The sequence below is a fragment of the Schistosoma mansoni genome (genome assembly GCF_000237925.1).
Source record: "Schistosoma mansoni, WGS project CABG00000000 data, supercontig 0211, strain Puerto Rico, whole genome shotgun sequence".
In the NCBI taxonomy this organism is placed as follows: Eukaryota; Metazoa; Platyhelminthes; class Trematoda; order Strigeidida; family Schistosomatidae; genus Schistosoma; species Schistosoma mansoni.
The window spans coordinates 232,899-249,714 of record NW_017386081.1 but is presented as its reverse complement, the minus strand read 5'-3'; the positions used below and the strand labels follow the sequence as shown (position 1 = coordinate 249,714).

Here is a 16,816-nt window from a genome sequence, read left to right as displayed (position 1 = left end):
GAGGATGTTCTTTGATCTATCCACTTCAGTCAACAGATTCGTAATGGAGTTGTGACCTTCCTCAAAACTATGCTTTTGGTGTGAAAAGAATTTTGTGGAGTGAACTGAGCTTTCCTGAACTACATCCCATTCGGATTCGTGATTTGTTTATATAACATAATCTGAATTACATTTCACCTTTTCTTGTACAGGATATCGTTATGAGATAATTATGACTCTCTTAGGTACATATAAGTGTTCATACTAAAAAAAATCACCAGCTGATGATCAGAAAAAGTGTTATATCTGTGGACGAGTGGATGATTAGTTGATGGGTGAGGTGATGAGACCGCCAATTAGGAAGCAGCGAATTATCGGTTGGAACGGTGACACACGAAACCGTACGAGCAGACTAGAGTGCTAACCGGTCCTGCGATCTGCCTAGCCCAGCCAGTTAAGCCCAAAACACCAATAACAGCCTCAGTGGTATGAATCATTGTATTTCAAACATACTGAGTTTATATACCAACCAACAACCATATCGACCCATAAAATAGATAATAACATTTGTACAATATTTAGCCGAATGTGACTGTGAATAGTAATCAACAAACTGACGATAACTCAAGAATCGTATGAAAATAAGTCAAAGGTCAAAATAAAGCTGATGATAAGAGAAATACGAATATGAATAGTTCAGTTACGTAGTAATTGTACAATACGAAATAGTCATATTACATTGATCCATAAATAGACCTAAAAGTTATCATTCGTAATTCACCGGGGGATATAACAAAAAGTAAGGACTTCAACTCAAAATTTTTATAATTAAAATGTGGACCTAGTTTTCACTTCACAAAAATTTACAACGTATATCCATAAATTCAGTACAGAATTTTTTTGTTTAAGCAGGTGACGCTTGAATAAAGACGTTTTAAAACGTACAAATATGATTATTCTTTTTGTTCTCAGGCTATTCATTTTGTTTAACATCACTTGAAAAGTAACAATTAATGCAATAGAGTTTACAAAAGTTTACTTCCTGTTTTAGCTCTGTGATCTTAGTTGGAGGGTCGGTTTGCTGCTTTCTTGTCTATCAATTAAGGGACGAGTATACTGCGCAGCAGTTCGCTCTGTTCTACTTTGCGGCTATGAAACATGGCCATTAAGAGTAAAAGATACTCCTAAGTTACTAGTATTTGACCACAGATGCCTTAGAAATATTGCTCGCATCTGCTGGGATCACCGGCTAAGTAATGGTGAGGTTAGACACTGTATTACGGAATGGTGGTAAATCAGTTGATAAGGTCATGAATCTTCATAGACTGAGATGGTTGGGCCACGTGTTACGTATGCCTGAACGCCGACTACCATGACGCGCAATGCCGACTAGTAATGGGGATCGTTGGAAGAGATCTAGGGGCGGCCAAACCAAAATGTGGCACCAGAGCATGAAGTCACTAACTTCTAGTCTGAGCCATGTTGGCAGATACAGACTACTTGGTTGGGGCCCGCGTGACTATCGTAACCAATGGTTGGAGACTGTGGGTGACATGGCTCAGAATCGATCACAATGGCGTCGGTGTATACACTCTTTATCTTCCCTTAAACCTTGAGATTAAAATTGCTTCATAACTTTCTTCCTTCCTATACTATATCCTTATACACAACCTATCTTTTATATACTACCACCGCTAAATTAACTATTTCTATGAACCCGGTGTTCATCTTGTTGTGCTAACGAGGTATGGCAACTTGGACCGATGCATATATGTGCCTGGTCCTATGTTGTAGCTGACTGATTAACTTTCTTGTAGGACATGTTTTCTTATAATAGACCATTCAGGAGCAATACCAGTCACACAGTTACTACTCAGAGACATTTCTCCTCGATTGTAAAAATCGTAGTCTGAGAACTGACAGTAAATAGTTAATTGCATATCGGAAATAATGCCTTAGCTTATCTGATGCTTATTTAACCAAACACAGTAGGAAATTAATTTACGTAACTAAATGCATTAATTTTTGGACTTCTGATCACAAATAGTGTAATTTGTGTCACGACTATATCCTATATATTATACATTCATCCTTCAGTTGATTCATCTAAGAAGTAAGGCCAAAAATAATGTCAGATGACAGTGATGCTTTCGCTAGTGCAGATGAAAGTATCCATATCAGTGTGGATGTGAACGACCCAGTGAAAAATTATCCACAGTCTAATTTTAAAGAGAACATCGATAATCAGGACTTTAGTAACCCAAATATTTTGTCTAAGCAACCTGCAAATCCAGCGTCATCATTGGCAAAAAAGTCAAATGTAGTTGAACCAAAAAACAAAACTGTTAGACAAACAAAACTACAATCTGTGCCTAAAAAGTTTGAAAAAGTAAGCTGAAAGTTCTAGTTTTTTAATATTTAATTTATGATTTTTATTTTAATGGAATATATGATGTCTAGATAACGAACACTTGGGGACTGGAAAGTTTTTTACTAGCCTTTGTCTTTATTTATCTCAAGTAAACAGACGTATCCGAATAAGGAAATTAAATAGGGTCAGCATTTTTGTGGAAGATTTAGAGCCACACAGTGTAATGTTAATAATCATTCGCCAACAACTTTTCACTTTAACGAAGCTGTCATCTGAACTAGTTCAGAAAATAAAGTGATGTAACTTAATGTCTTATTACTATTATTATTCCATCTCGACCTATAACTTGACCTGTAACTAAAGGTTATGTATGTTTGGCATAATTATTATTATTTATATGGGTAGTGTTTCTATTTATAGTTTGGTGAAATATATCTTAGACATAGATTCATATCCAGTAATCATATTGTAAATGCAAAGCCATATTTTTTTTCTGTATGTACTCAGGTGTATGTTGTACAGAAGTAGCCTTCTAAGCGTTGCAACTTTTAATATACTCAGCCTATTAATGATAGATAATACCAGCTTTCTCCACATTCAGACCTTTTCCATCTATCATTATGAACTTCGTAGTGTATATAGGTATCATTACCAAGTTTTGATTTGATAATTTCGAATAAATTGAGCATTGGGTAGATTGTTATAAATAAATAATATATTTGTAATATCCCAATGAGTAGAAAATCTAATTTTTCTACTCATTGGGATATTACAAATATATTATTTATTTATTCGTAGTGTATATTGTTTTTACCATTTTAAATATTGACAAGCGTTGCTTTCTTATGATTGGTTTCAAAAAAGGTCTATTTAGATAGATTTTACATGAAGCTTATTTGATTGGAATATTGTTATCACTCGGTTTCTATATAAATTAGATTTTGATAATGTCCAGCGCATCCATCAAAGTTTCGCAACTGAGCCATACAGTTAATAGAACTCAACACTACCTCAAGTTTCCTAGGTGTATGGATTTTTTCGCTAAATGATTGTGATTAATATTTCAAGTATACATTTGTGTACTCTTTTGAGCAATACTTTACGTGTGAGGTCTACCGATTCTACTCAGCGGCCTAAACCAAAGTAGACGGAGACGGGTTTGAGCTTGTTACTTAGTGGTCGAAAGCCTATTTCTCCAACCTTAAAGCTGCTGTCTTGAATCCTTCGTCAGACGCCCAAGGATATATTCTAACTGTTAGTTTACAACTGATAAATGCATGTTGTTATAACGATAAATAGTTTGTATAGATTTTTATACACTAAAATAGACCTGATTAGCTCTACAGTTTGATTACCTTTGCGGAGTCTTTCCGATTATTTCCTGACTATGAATTATGTGCGCGTTAAAAATTATTGCATCAAGTAGTTACTTTAGCTTATTCACCTTAGTAGATTAAGGTTAGATTCTTCATTTATCTCATTGCTGTCTAACTTTTCTCAAAAAGTATATGCAAACTAAAATGGGAGTTATCTGGTGCTATTTAGTTATCTTAGTTTACTAAAGTTAATATTTCGGGAAATTGGGATATTTTGAAAGTGGTTATTGTCAGTCGATGTCGCTTCAAAAACCTTTGAGTAGACAGGAACAAAAAGAAAGTTGAGGCGCTATACACCATGTATGGACTGTGGATAGTGAACTTAGAAATCTTGCCCGTACAGCAAAGTAATTTTATGTATGCAATAAGGAGATACTTTGGTTTAATATAAAAGCACTGAAAATCGCTTGACTAGAAGCTAAATCAGTTCGACATCTTTATACTTCATGAAATTTATCTGTTATCCAACTTTTATCAGGAAATCGAAACACTTGATTGTCATCTACTAAGTATAGTATCTTTGTTCTATTTTACATGATTGTTTGGCAATGTAGTTGTCTGTCGAACTGTTAGCGTAGTTTACATATTAGAGCATAGTTCATAAGCTATTACTTTGATTTACAAATTTTTAATGACCGATCAACATTCTTATGAAAATCATCGGTCTTAAGGTTGACCAGTTATCGCAAGTTTTGAAATTACTTTTTTTTTCTATGGGAGTCAAGGTTAATGAAGCACCGTTGAATGCTAACTCGAAGACAAATCTCCGAGAAGAAGTCACATCTGTCGGGTTTAGCGCTAATAAAAATGAAAAACATAACCAACAACTTTCATCTTTCCGTATTTCCAAAAAGGTTAAGGCACCAGTAAAATGTGTAAAATCTAAAATGGAAAGAGTAGGTTCAAAAGAAGGCGAGAATTTCGTAAATAAACGAAATGATTTTCCGGTCAGTAATAATGAGGAACAAGCTATTAATGACGACACTAATAGAGATTCCAAAGTGAGCGAATTCATGACTGAACAACTCCCTGTAATAGCAGGCAATATAAATCCCATCACATCATTTCAACTTCGCTCTGAGATAGATAGACTTTCGACAGTTGACTCTTCAACAGAAGTAGATTTCATAACTTCAGCTACTTCAAACATCCTACGTGGTCAGTGTGATGAGATGAGTTCACTTGTTGTGCCAGGGGGTGTAATACAAGGAAATCCTTCAGATGACGAGGTACTAAAACGGGGAGTTGAAAGACAATCTGAAGAGAAAAGTGAAAGGAAAGTAATATTAGATACATGGAACAGTGTTTGGAATACATTGTGGACTAATGACGATGACAATGGAGAGGAAGGTAACGACAATGAACTGAGTGATGGCTGGGAAGTAGACTTTCTCGAGGAATCAGGTGATATATCAGAATCACAGTCAAGCAACATAAACTGCTCATTGTTTAAAAATTTGAAGAGTCTTGAGTCAACTGACAATTCCACATGTGGTAGCCAGATTTCATCAGGCATAGAAAAGCGCGATGTAGAACAAAAGACAAGTAGCAATAATTTTTCATGGGGTTGGAGTGGTTTATCTTCATTTGGCCAACAATTGACCTCTTCATTACAAGCAACTGTAAGTCGCTGAATTTTTGAGCTACCATTTCATCGTTTTGAAACGCACACTTAGTGTATATGTCCGAAGTAATAAGTTTGTATAATACTTCTTTAGTAATTATCTTTGGCTATCCTACATCAATACTAATAGTGTTCGCAGTGTTATATATATATTGAAATAACGTTGAATTAGTGTATGTAGTCGCTCAGAGTTAAACACTGAACCAGTCCCATTAAGTTTGAGTGACTGTTGATCTCAGTTTTGTATAAAAGTAATTTGATGGCCCCATTGGGGAACACTGCCACTGACTGTGCACATAATGGCTTACATCAACAAAATATCTACCCAACACCCCGTATTTGCAGAGGTAAACCAACTGAAGTCAATTTATAGTGAATACTGCCTAAAAATTGATCTAATCTCAAAAAGCTCCTCGATCAAATATGTTCATTTAGGCCTAATAGTCTAGTTTTCTTGTCGCGTCAATTTGTCATAGTACTAAAAGGACCTCATAATCTAACGTTTCAAGTTTCGTTGATAAATCATGGTTCCGATGAACAAAGACCACCTCGGATACTTTTTCAACAAATACATATTTACCTTTAAACTTCTGGCACTGATCTAGAACAATGATTCCTTGAGCACTCCAAACAAGGTGAACTATGGTACTCATATCCGTCATGTAAGGGAACATTGTCGTCACTAGAACTTGTATACAATATCTTTGCTGCATTGTAATCTTCACTAAATTTTCCCATTACAACACCCACATCTCTATTGTCACTATTACTACCACGGTTAATAAGTAGATCATATCTAGTATTAGCAATATCAGCTTGCTCCTTTACAAACTCAGTAAGATTGTTAACCAGAGGCTTTCAACTTCCTTTAATCATCTTAAAAACTACCATTAGCCACTCTTGTTGGACATGCGTTGGTAATTTCAGAACCGTTGTTTCACTAGTTCTGGAGGAGTTCAAATCAGGAACGTAATCCATCTGTTCGAGAGTCAGACCACATGCTTGCATTTCTCGAGACAATCTTCTCAAACCATCTGGATGCTTCCTTATATTAGAAAAATTTAACAAGTTGCCAATAAACGTACGTGCTGTAGCGTGTTTTTGGCCAAACGTTTCCTCCAAAAGCTTTGATGCTTGACGATAACCTATCTCTAGTTCCAGCGTATTACAATTAAGGATAGCTGTTCTTGCTTCTACCGTCACAATACTGGATTAAGTAATTCAACTTAGCTCTAATTCTAATGTCATCACTGCCGATAAATTCTTCAAAGTTTCTAATAAAACTCCAGTAATTTATTGGTGTACCATCGAATCTTAAGATTTCTCCCTTTTGTAAATACAACCTTTTTACTATTGCATTCTCGCTGTTGCTTAGTGATTGGCTGAAACGTTCACTTCCCTGGCGACGTAACTTTTATAGTTCAATTTCTTTCTCCGACTGAGTTACACGTTACCTGGCTGACTCTAGTTCTATCAGGTTATTAGTCTTAGGTTCATCCCTTTCTGGTTGGTCTTCCTCATATGTTGAATTATTTCTTATAGTCATGTGAATTGGTTAAGTTTGCATATTAGGAGTCAGGTTACTGTTGTAAGATTGGGTTATGATCCAATAAGATTTTCGCCAACAACTGGCTTCAAATATGATGCAAAAAGGTTGGGGTTAGGTATTATGAGTTAAGCTACGGTTATGAGCTCGGCTTACAAATTAAGGTTAGGATTTTCATCACGAGCTTACATCGGCTGTAATAAAATTATACTTTACTTTCCACTCTTTTAATTACAAATTGAAGGAACTTATTGTTGATACTGGAAGTTAACGGTGGAAGAACGCCTTCTAGTTACACTAAACATCATGAAATACACACTGGATCATACTAAGTACTCCAACATACAATATGCACCAAGACCAGATATTTCTTGTGATTTGACTTAAGTAATATTTTATGTTCACTGGTTGAATAATAAGTATTTAACGATGCTAAGCGATGCTAATTTTTACCTAGTTCGTAATAACATACAAGTTGTCTTTCACTGGACACTCATTTTTGCCAAAAATGTATGGGGAGCTATCTTAATTATGATTGTTTCGTTCAGGGCCGTTAGCGTAGCACAAATTTGCCCGACTGGCATTGCTACACACTTACATGGTGTGTCCTTACTTTTGGACGGATGAGTTATTCTAATTGTTCCAGTCATTTTGCCGTGTATATGTATGACGAGCATGTGTGCCTGAAGTGCTTAAGATCTACATGCTTGCTTGTATCTATCGTACCTGTAAATGTTGAGTCATTTTGATCAAATAAAGTTGGCTATTTCTGCCATTCCTGTTCACATACATTTTCTCGTCTCTTGTTTTTCGTTCGCGTTAACGAATGTTCGAAACATGTTCCTCAAACACTTCCATACTTTACTTCTTATATCTACATTGTTATTAACAAGCTATCGTGACAGAATGCATACGAAGTAAATTTCGTTATTTTTGCGATTGTTGTAGAGTTTAAATTTGGTACAAGGAGGTGTCGATGTTCTGGAATTAATCGGACGTAAAACGATGTCTGTGTTAGCTGAAAATGATCCTGGTTTCAACTATACCAGAAAGTTCCTACGTCCACCAAACTCTATTAATAATTGTCCAAATCTTTCTAAGGTTTGTTTCCGTATTTAAACGTGGACTGTTTTTTCCTTTCGAATTTTCAGTTTTACACAATTATCACCGAACAAAATTTATGGGGTGCGTTTCTGTTGAAAGAACATCATAAGAAGTGGCGGAATTAAAAATCTATATTTTAGGTTATCGGTCGTCAAGGTGAAATTTTCTCTACTCCTGATTTTGTTCTATACCATTGATTCACCAAATTAACCTTGCTGCACGGTCTACTTTATTGTCCAATCAGTCAACAGAATTCATCTAATCAATTTTTCACCTTAACGTGAGGTTGTTTACAATGTATATAAAGGGTGATATTTCTGCTAAATATCATTACTTCACAGTCACAAGGAAAGTAATAAGTCTCAAACTAGTAGAAGTAGTAAAAGTATCAGTATCAGTAGTAGTATTAGAAGTAGAAAATATTAAATATAGAAAAAAAAGTATCAGTAGATTTTGATATAAATCTCAAAGACGAAAAATAAATGGACCTGCACTATTGCAAAGGATTCCAAATCATGTCATTCAGTCTCCAACCGTTAGCTATGATAATCATGTGGATCTAATTAGCTAATCTACACCTGTTGATGACTTCATGGATTGGTGCTACGTCTTGGTTTGCCCTCCTCTAGTTTTTTTCTAGTTTAATCTTACGCTAGGCAATATCGTCAGTCAAAGTAGGCAGTTTTTGGGCACACATATCACTCACGGGCCGTATTGTCTTGTGATTTTCTGCGGGTCACTGAAGTATCATTGTTGGGTCTAGAAACTCCAGGAGACTTGTTGTCCAATCAGCTTTGAATAAAATCTTCACCGAAACATCTTGAATATGCTCAATAACGTGCCTTGATTTTGGTTATATAATTACCCACGCGTATACTGTAGCTTGATTCCAGAAGCTCAAGGCCGTCCGAAGTGGTGTAAATACCCTCTTTTTTCTGTATATAAACTGACCTTGGAGTAAAGCTTTCATTCGCATTTCGCGCCTTTTTGTAGTGTTCCAGTTGTTTAGTAGTTGTGGTTCTCAGAACCAGCTAGAGAAACGAATAGAGCGTTTATTTAGCAAGATATAAATTATATTTGTAGTCGACTCATCTATAGTCAGTAAAGATGCAGTCATATTATCAAGTTGGTCCTCTGTTTTATCATTTTTACTTATTCCTGTTACCCCCAATAGAGCATAGACCGCCGACCAGCATTCTCCATCCTCTTCTGTCCTGGTCTTTCCTTTCTACTTCTATCCAATTGTTGTTCATTCTTCTCATGTCTGTCTCCATTTCTCGGCGTAATGTGTTCCTTGGTCTTCCTCTTCTCCTTTGGCCTTCAGGATTCCATGTGAGGGCTTGCCTTGTGACTCAGCTGGGTGCTTTCCTCAATGTGTATCCTATCCACTTCCAGCGCTTCTTCCTGATTTTTTCCTCCGCTAGAATTTGTTTTTTTCTCTCCCATAGTAGCTTGTTGCTGATAGTGTCTGGCCAACGAATCTGAAGTATTTTGAGTAGACAACTGTTAATCATTACCTGTATCTTCTGGATGATGGTTCTCCAAGTTTCCGCCCCATACAGGAGAACTGTCTTGACATTTGTACTAAAAATTCTAACTTTGGTGTTGGTTAACAGTTGTTTTGAGTTCCAGATGTTCTTCAGATGTAGATATTCTGCTTTTGTTTTGCAGATCCGCGCCTTCATATCTGCATCAGATCCACCGTGTTCATCAATGATGCTGTCCAGGTATGTAAAAGCTTTTACATCCTCCAAATCTTCTCCGTCAAGTGTGATTCGATTTGTGCATGCTGTGTTGTGTCGGAGAATCTTGCCTTCCCCTGTGTATATTGCGACCTACTGCTGCTACATTGGTCGTCTTCTTCTCCATTTGTTGTTGCGTGTGCGATAGAAGAGCCAGATCATTTGTGAAGTCTAGATTGTTCAGCCTCATCCTAGCTGTCCATTGTATCCCATGCTTCCCCCCAAATGTTGACGTCTTCATAATCCAGTCGATCAGCAGGAGAAAAAGAAAGGGTGAGAGTAAGCAACCTTGCCTGACATCGATCTTTACTTCGAACGAGTCAGTGAGCTGTCCTCCACACACGATTTTGCAGTTTAATTCATCATAGAAATTCCGTATGATATTGACTATCTTCTCAGTGACGTCGTAGTGTCGAAGAAGCTTCCATAGTGTTGCCCTGTTCACTCTATCAAACGCTTTCTTGTGGTCAATGAAGTTGATGTAGAGTGATGAATTCCATTCAGCCAGTGGACACGGTGAGTCCGCCTAGGGGAGTTGGGAAACTGTGATTCCAAACCAGTGGTGCTTGTGGGCTCTAGGATCCTGATAGAACAAATGGCATATGAACCAATTATTGATCACTGGCTACCATGAGACTGCATCTCCTCACGATACTCCACTGCCTTGTGGGTCAGGTCTTTAGGTCAAAGGCTCGGGATGTAGCCCCCTAAGAAAACCACCTGCTTCGGTCTGGGCAACCGGGCAGTATCATAGTCCTCACACAATTAAAATGAAGTAACAATTTTTTGTGTGGCGCATACTTGCTGAGATCGCCTTTCTTTGGTATTTTGATCAGGTGTCCTTCTTTCCAGTCTGTTGGTACTTGCTCTTCACCCCATATCTTACTGAAGAGAATATGGAATATCTTTGTAGTTACTGCTGCGTCTGCTTTCAGTGCCTCTGCTGGAATGTTCTCTGGTCCCTCTGCTTAGCCACTCTTGACTTGTCTGATGGCCATACTGATCTCTCCAATTGTTGGTGGGCCAACATCGATCGGGAGGTCCTTGGGTGCTGCTTCGATGTTGGGTGGGTTCATTGAACCCGGTCGATTCAAGAGTTCTTTGAAGTGTTATACTCACCTGTTCCGTTGTTCTTCAATGTTGGTGATTACTTTGCCTTCCTTGCTTTCCACTGGTCGTTCTTGTTTACGGTAATTTCCAGAGAGCTTCTTTGTTGTATCATACAGTTGTCTCATGTTTCCTTCTCTTGCAGCCTTTTCCGCTGTTATTGCTAAATCTTCTACGTATTTACGTTTATCGGCTATGATGCTCCTCCTCACTTGCTAGTTTACTTCTGTGTATTCAGTTTGTGCCTTGACTTTCTCTGCTCTTATTCAGCTGGTATTGATGTCTGCCTTCTTGTTCCACCTATCTTGAGTCTTACTCAGTGTATCAACAGTGATCCACTCCTTGTGATGGTGCTTCTTGTGACCCAGAGCCTCATAACATGTTGAAGTGATTGCCTCTTTTATCACTTTCCAGTTGCTCTCCATGGTAGTTCCCTCTCCATTGAGTAGATCGTGAAAGGTCTGGAACCTATTGCTGTGGGTTATCTTGAATTCGTTGAGTCTGTCAGTATGCCGAAGAAAAGCTGTATTAAACTTTCGTGATGTTGTCCACCTCGTTGTCCAGTGCTTCTTGAGTTTTAGTTTCATCTTGGCGTCCAGAAAGTGATGATGTGAGGCTATATCAGCTCCTCTCTTGGTTGTCACATCTTCCATCGTCCTTTTGAACTTTTTATTGATACAAATATGATTGATTTGGTTCTGTGTAGTGTGATCCGGTGAAATCCATGTGGTTTTGTGAATGCGTTTATGTGGGAATATGGTGCCGCCTATGACCAGTGTATTGAAGGCACATAGGTTTGCAAATCTCCTACCATTTTTGTTCTCTCCTCCTAGTCCATGTCGTCCCATGATGTTTTCATATCCGGTGTTGTCCATTCCAACCTTGGCATTTAGGTCTCCCATCAGAGTGGTCAGGTCCTTTGTTGGGCACTTCTCAAAGATCGACTGAAGCCTATCATAGAATTGATCTTTAGCATCTTCATCGTAGTCGTTGGTGGGCACATGGCATAGGATGACGTTCATTGTAATGCCCTCTTTCTTTGTTTCTAAGGAGACTTTGATGATCCTGAGTCCATGAAACCTCCATCCTATAAGTGCTTTTTGTTCTTGTTTGGATAGCATAAGTATAACTCCTTGTGTATGTGGAGTATTTTCTTCTTCATGGCCGGAGTATAACAGCAGCTCCCCTGAAGCTAGTCGTTGTTGTCCAACCTGCGTCCAATGTGTTTTACTGATCCCAAGCACCTCCAAGTTGTATCTCCCCATTTCTGCAGCAATTTGGAAGACTCTCCCAGTCCCCCACATTGTGCAAACATTCGATGTACCTAAATTAATGATTGCTCTGGTTTTCAGAAGGGGCATCAGCCTCGTGAATTACGAAGGAACTCGACTTTCACCATGAGGCGTCATAGCTCTTCGAAATGAAGACCTTCTAACTCCAAGGGCAGAGTTTAAATGGTTTGAATAAGTTTTTCAGGTTAGCGTTTTTTAGAGAGTTAGTTTTCTACGGGATGGGGTCGCTAACCTCATACCCAAGCCTCCTCTTTTATCCGGGTTCGGGACCGGCAGTAGCCTCAGAGGGGCTCCAGGCGGAGTTTTTGTTTTTTCACAGAAGTAAATAATAGTATGTTTTTATAAGGATAATTGTTGTGGAGGGAAATTTAATGTATTCCAATCTTCGCAGTTGAGTTAGATTACTTTTTAGGTTCAACCGAGATTCTCTTCAAAACATTGAGTGTATCTTGTTCGATCGTTGTACATCTAACCACGAAAATCCTTCTTGGTCAAGTATTTATTGAAGTGAATGTTTAAGTCACTGGGTACAAAAGATTGTATTCTTTGACTTTATCTGATGAGTTGTCTGCTTCTAGGCGCAATATTAGTTTATACGACACAAGACTAATAATATGTCGATTTATTTTCCTGTACATTTCTTTATTTGTTTCAGATCTTGTGCAAGTTGTGTAAACTTGAACTTATCTCAGACTAATAATCCTCCGTACTGAACAAGACAGACAAAATATTTGTTTGTAGCATTTATTCTATAAATCAGTGAAGCTTTGACTTGGTAATTAAAATACTGGACTTTCAATCACTTTGTTGTAGGTTCAAACCCCATATTTCCTACTTCGGTTCTGATTATATATAGGTCTAGTTACTAACTAAATTTCGAGTTTTAACCACCATTTAGTCCCAACAATTGGCAATCAGTTCAACATAGTCAAGAGAATATTAATTAAAGTCACTAACTAGAGTGAAGCCAGTGAAAATGAATACATTTTCCTGATTAGTTTATTTGGGGCCCGCAATATCGGATCGTAAGACAAGAGAGCAGTTGTATTGATCTAGTTCACACATTAATTAGCCCAACCAGGCTGTTGACCTAGTACCAATGACCTTCGGCTAAAGAATAGCACGCTAAGTGTGAGATGACAACCGAAAGTAAAACTAAGGAACTATTAGTCCAGAATGTATTTCCTCACACTCGCTCGCCCAATAACCAGGATGGGGAACAACTCAGCAAGCACATCTAATTATGAATTTCGAAATTATGAATCATTCATATGATAATATGGAGCTAAATCCTGACAGCACATTAAGAGGATTAAAAAATTACTATATGGGCACAACCATGCCGCAAGTGGAGGACGACTGAGTGATAGGCTCGTAATGAATTAACAATAACTTAAAAAAGGTAAAACACAATAAGTTTGTGCGTTAAACAAAAGCTCACGAGTAGGGGAATACAAAAATATAGTAGTTTAAGTATTTAGTAATTATACAACAAAAATGTGTATACACAGTAACTTCAGATAGGACTATTCAAAAACTACACGTTTTCTGAAAATTCATCCCGACATCGCAAAAAGTAATTTATCTGTTAATTTTTTTATTTTTCAATGATTAAAAAAGATGGTTAGGCCATATTACATAAATGTTACACCACTTTCATAAGACATAATAATAGTTGTTTTTTTCCAAAATAGTTGCTACGTGAAGCTTATGAACTGCATACATCTACCGAATCAAATAATCATAAATCTAACAAACAAAAATGCGGTGATTTCACGTATCAACTAGAATGTTCTCGTGCATTACTTCATTTAGAATCACTGGAATTAGTTAGTGAACAAGCCAGTAATCAATTGCATACTCGTTTAGATTCTTTGGCAATGGATACTACCGATAATGATAATCTACTTGAAGAAATATGGACTAATTTAAATCTGGATGAAATGGAAAATGATGATAATAATGGTGAAGACGATGTGGATAATCACGATCCCAGTACTGCTGCCACCGGAATTTCTCCAACATATAATTCATATGCATTCTTAATGAAGAAATTCAAAACTAAACTCCCTAACAATTATAATCATGTCAAACATGATAAATCTGACCAACGATTGCCAAAGAGTTTAAGTAGTCGAACTGTTCAATTATGGTGCGAAATAACTGAAACATCTGATTGTTTAAACTCAATCTATCCAAATGGACGATTTTTAGAAGTAAGTTTAGGGGCCTATAGGTTTGTTTTTTAAGTAAGCAAGTGAATCATATCTCCGTTATACTGCCACGGGGATTAGAATTAAGTTAATGAGTTTAAGATTATTAAACAAAATTCGATCAGTTTTGTTGGTTAACAGTCAAATTATGGAGTTTGGTACAAAGTTCTCTATTTATTACTTGGGATTCAGAAGCAAAAGTTTGTCTTGCTATCGTATGATTTAAAAGGCATAATGTGAAACCATAACTACACGGAACGGTTGCTCTTTATGAGTAAATTTTGTTGGAAGTTTAAATCAACAAACATTTGTTGCTTTTTGTTCTGTTCATAGTAGACTCCATTGAATCGCGTAATTACTGATATACTGAATGGTAAGGATTTTGTGCCATTTATACATCAAGAAAGACTTCAGTAAGTGGAGATCATGTCACTTTTATGAAAAACCCGACAGAAGACTACACCTGATTCTCCACTTGCTTCCATTCTGAACCACATCTAATAGCATCTAAGATCACTGAGTTTCACAATTTCTAAGACACCGATCGGGGATTCGTAATAGACTGACATTCAAGAGTCCTATACACCCATCCTTCATACCCTAGGTCCATTCCCAGCATCGACAACTACTGCGTAGTGTGGAAGTCACTAAGATAATATCTAAAAAAACATATTTAAGCCACCAACGTCGTTGTTTCACGATGGCTTCTGTGTTTGAATTATTATCACTTCTCCCAAATGCACATTATCGGACCTCAGCCTTACTAACATGTTGGTGTCATTATAAATGTTTAAGATGAGAATTTTCATACGCATTTTAAAGACCATTGTCGTTTGGCGTCATTTTGTCTATCTTTCGACCAGTTTTTACATAATTATCATGTAAACTATAAAAAATAATCTGTCAGTCTATCTGCAACCTAAATAACTCAAGCATAAACTGATCCGTTTTCGAATGAAAGAATTTTTGTGGCGAAAATACTCCGATTTCAAAACATATAAACTGTGTCTATTATTAGCCATTAAAAAACACTATATATATTTTCAGCGACCGATCCTTGGTCAATCCGTGTACTCATTACCTAAGAAAAGGCATTTCTGGGAACACACATAATGTTTTTGGTCGTTTTTAGATTAGGGTCCCATAACTATATTGCCGACCAGTCATTATCAACGTGTGATTTGTACTAATGCGAAACTGTCCAAGTTGCTTCATCATAATATTGCAAGATAAATTCAACGAGACCAATCACAAAGATGTAAAAATAATATTAGTATCAATGACAGTAATAAGAAATAAACATAGGGAATGTGGTTCAGAATGATCCACTGAACAAAGCTATGCAATAATAATAAATCTCAAAACTCAGTAGAAGATAAATAATAAGTATATCCAAGCGGATGCTTCCGCTCTTCAGTGGTGACACATACAACTGTCGAATATGATTATCATAAAGGCACCAACCAGATCGTCTCTGTTTACCAAAATGGTTCACACTATAACGGTTAGTGACTTCATGGTTAGATGTGATGTATTAGTTTGGGTGCTCCTTTACTTTTTCCAGCCTATCTCTGTGATATCCAGAATTTTACATTGACGTAGACGGTGATTTGGTGTATGAAACATAACTATATGGATACTATCCAACAGCATACTTCACTTTAACATTGATGACTAAAATTTACTTTTCAGGTTTCACAGTATAACAACTAAGTTGTATGATTCTTTCGCGTAATGTACTGTTTTAAAATCAATCGATAGAAAGCTTATAACTATGTTCATGATATTTAAGAAACAAAAATATAACATAAAATTAGTTATCAACGAGATCATTTATCTTTTTAAAATTGTAATGGGTTATGTGTAGCGTCTCTCTAAATTACAACGAATTGAACGAATTTAGTTCTCAACTAAGAGAATGAGTGGTCAGTCATGACAGGAACAATTATCCTGATAATTAAAACTAATCAGCATTATTTTAAAAGAGCCAACATTGGTAGCCTATGAAATTATCTTAGTGCACTGATTCATGCACACAAGCATGGGTACCTTTGACTCATTTTAGATGTGTCCTTATGTGTTGTTTCTCATGTCGATCACCTTGTGTATGTGCGTGCTCATGATAAAATGTCATCATTAGAATCATTTATTTATTTTGTCTACTTGAATTCGTACCGTTTGGAGTATAATTCGAAGTCTTCTAATTTTCACTAATCATTATTATTGATTCATCCACGAAAATGTTGATTAACCGTAATTTGTGATGGTTATCGTCAATAGACCGACATCAGCTAGAAAAGTATTGAAAATCAGCGACAAATAGGACTACAGTTTTCCCCTAATTTTTAAATCTCTGTCGATGCACACTTCACAATTCCAGTCCTAATGTGAACTAAAAAATACCAAAATTTGGAAAATTCTGATCTAACACGAAACCGTAAATGATGATAGCGGAAAATAGA

General features: G+C 36.8%; 1 protein-coding gene across 1 annotated transcript; it reads left to right on the top strand.

The window, feature by feature from the left end:
* Window positions 1-2,107: 2,107 nt before the first annotated feature.
* On the top strand, window positions 2,108-14,390 carry Smp_199120 (hypothetical protein; the record flags this gene model as incomplete). The annotated part of the gene is made up of 4 exons (XM_018792754.1): window positions 2,108-2,368; window positions 4,452-5,348; window positions 7,845-7,997; window positions 13,836-14,390. The coding sequence occupies 4 exons, from the start codon at window positions 2,108-2,110 to the stop codon at window positions 14,388-14,390; spliced, it is 1,866 nt and encodes a 621-aa protein (XP_018647217.1).
* Between the last annotated feature and the right edge of the window lie 2,426 nt (window positions 14,391-16,816).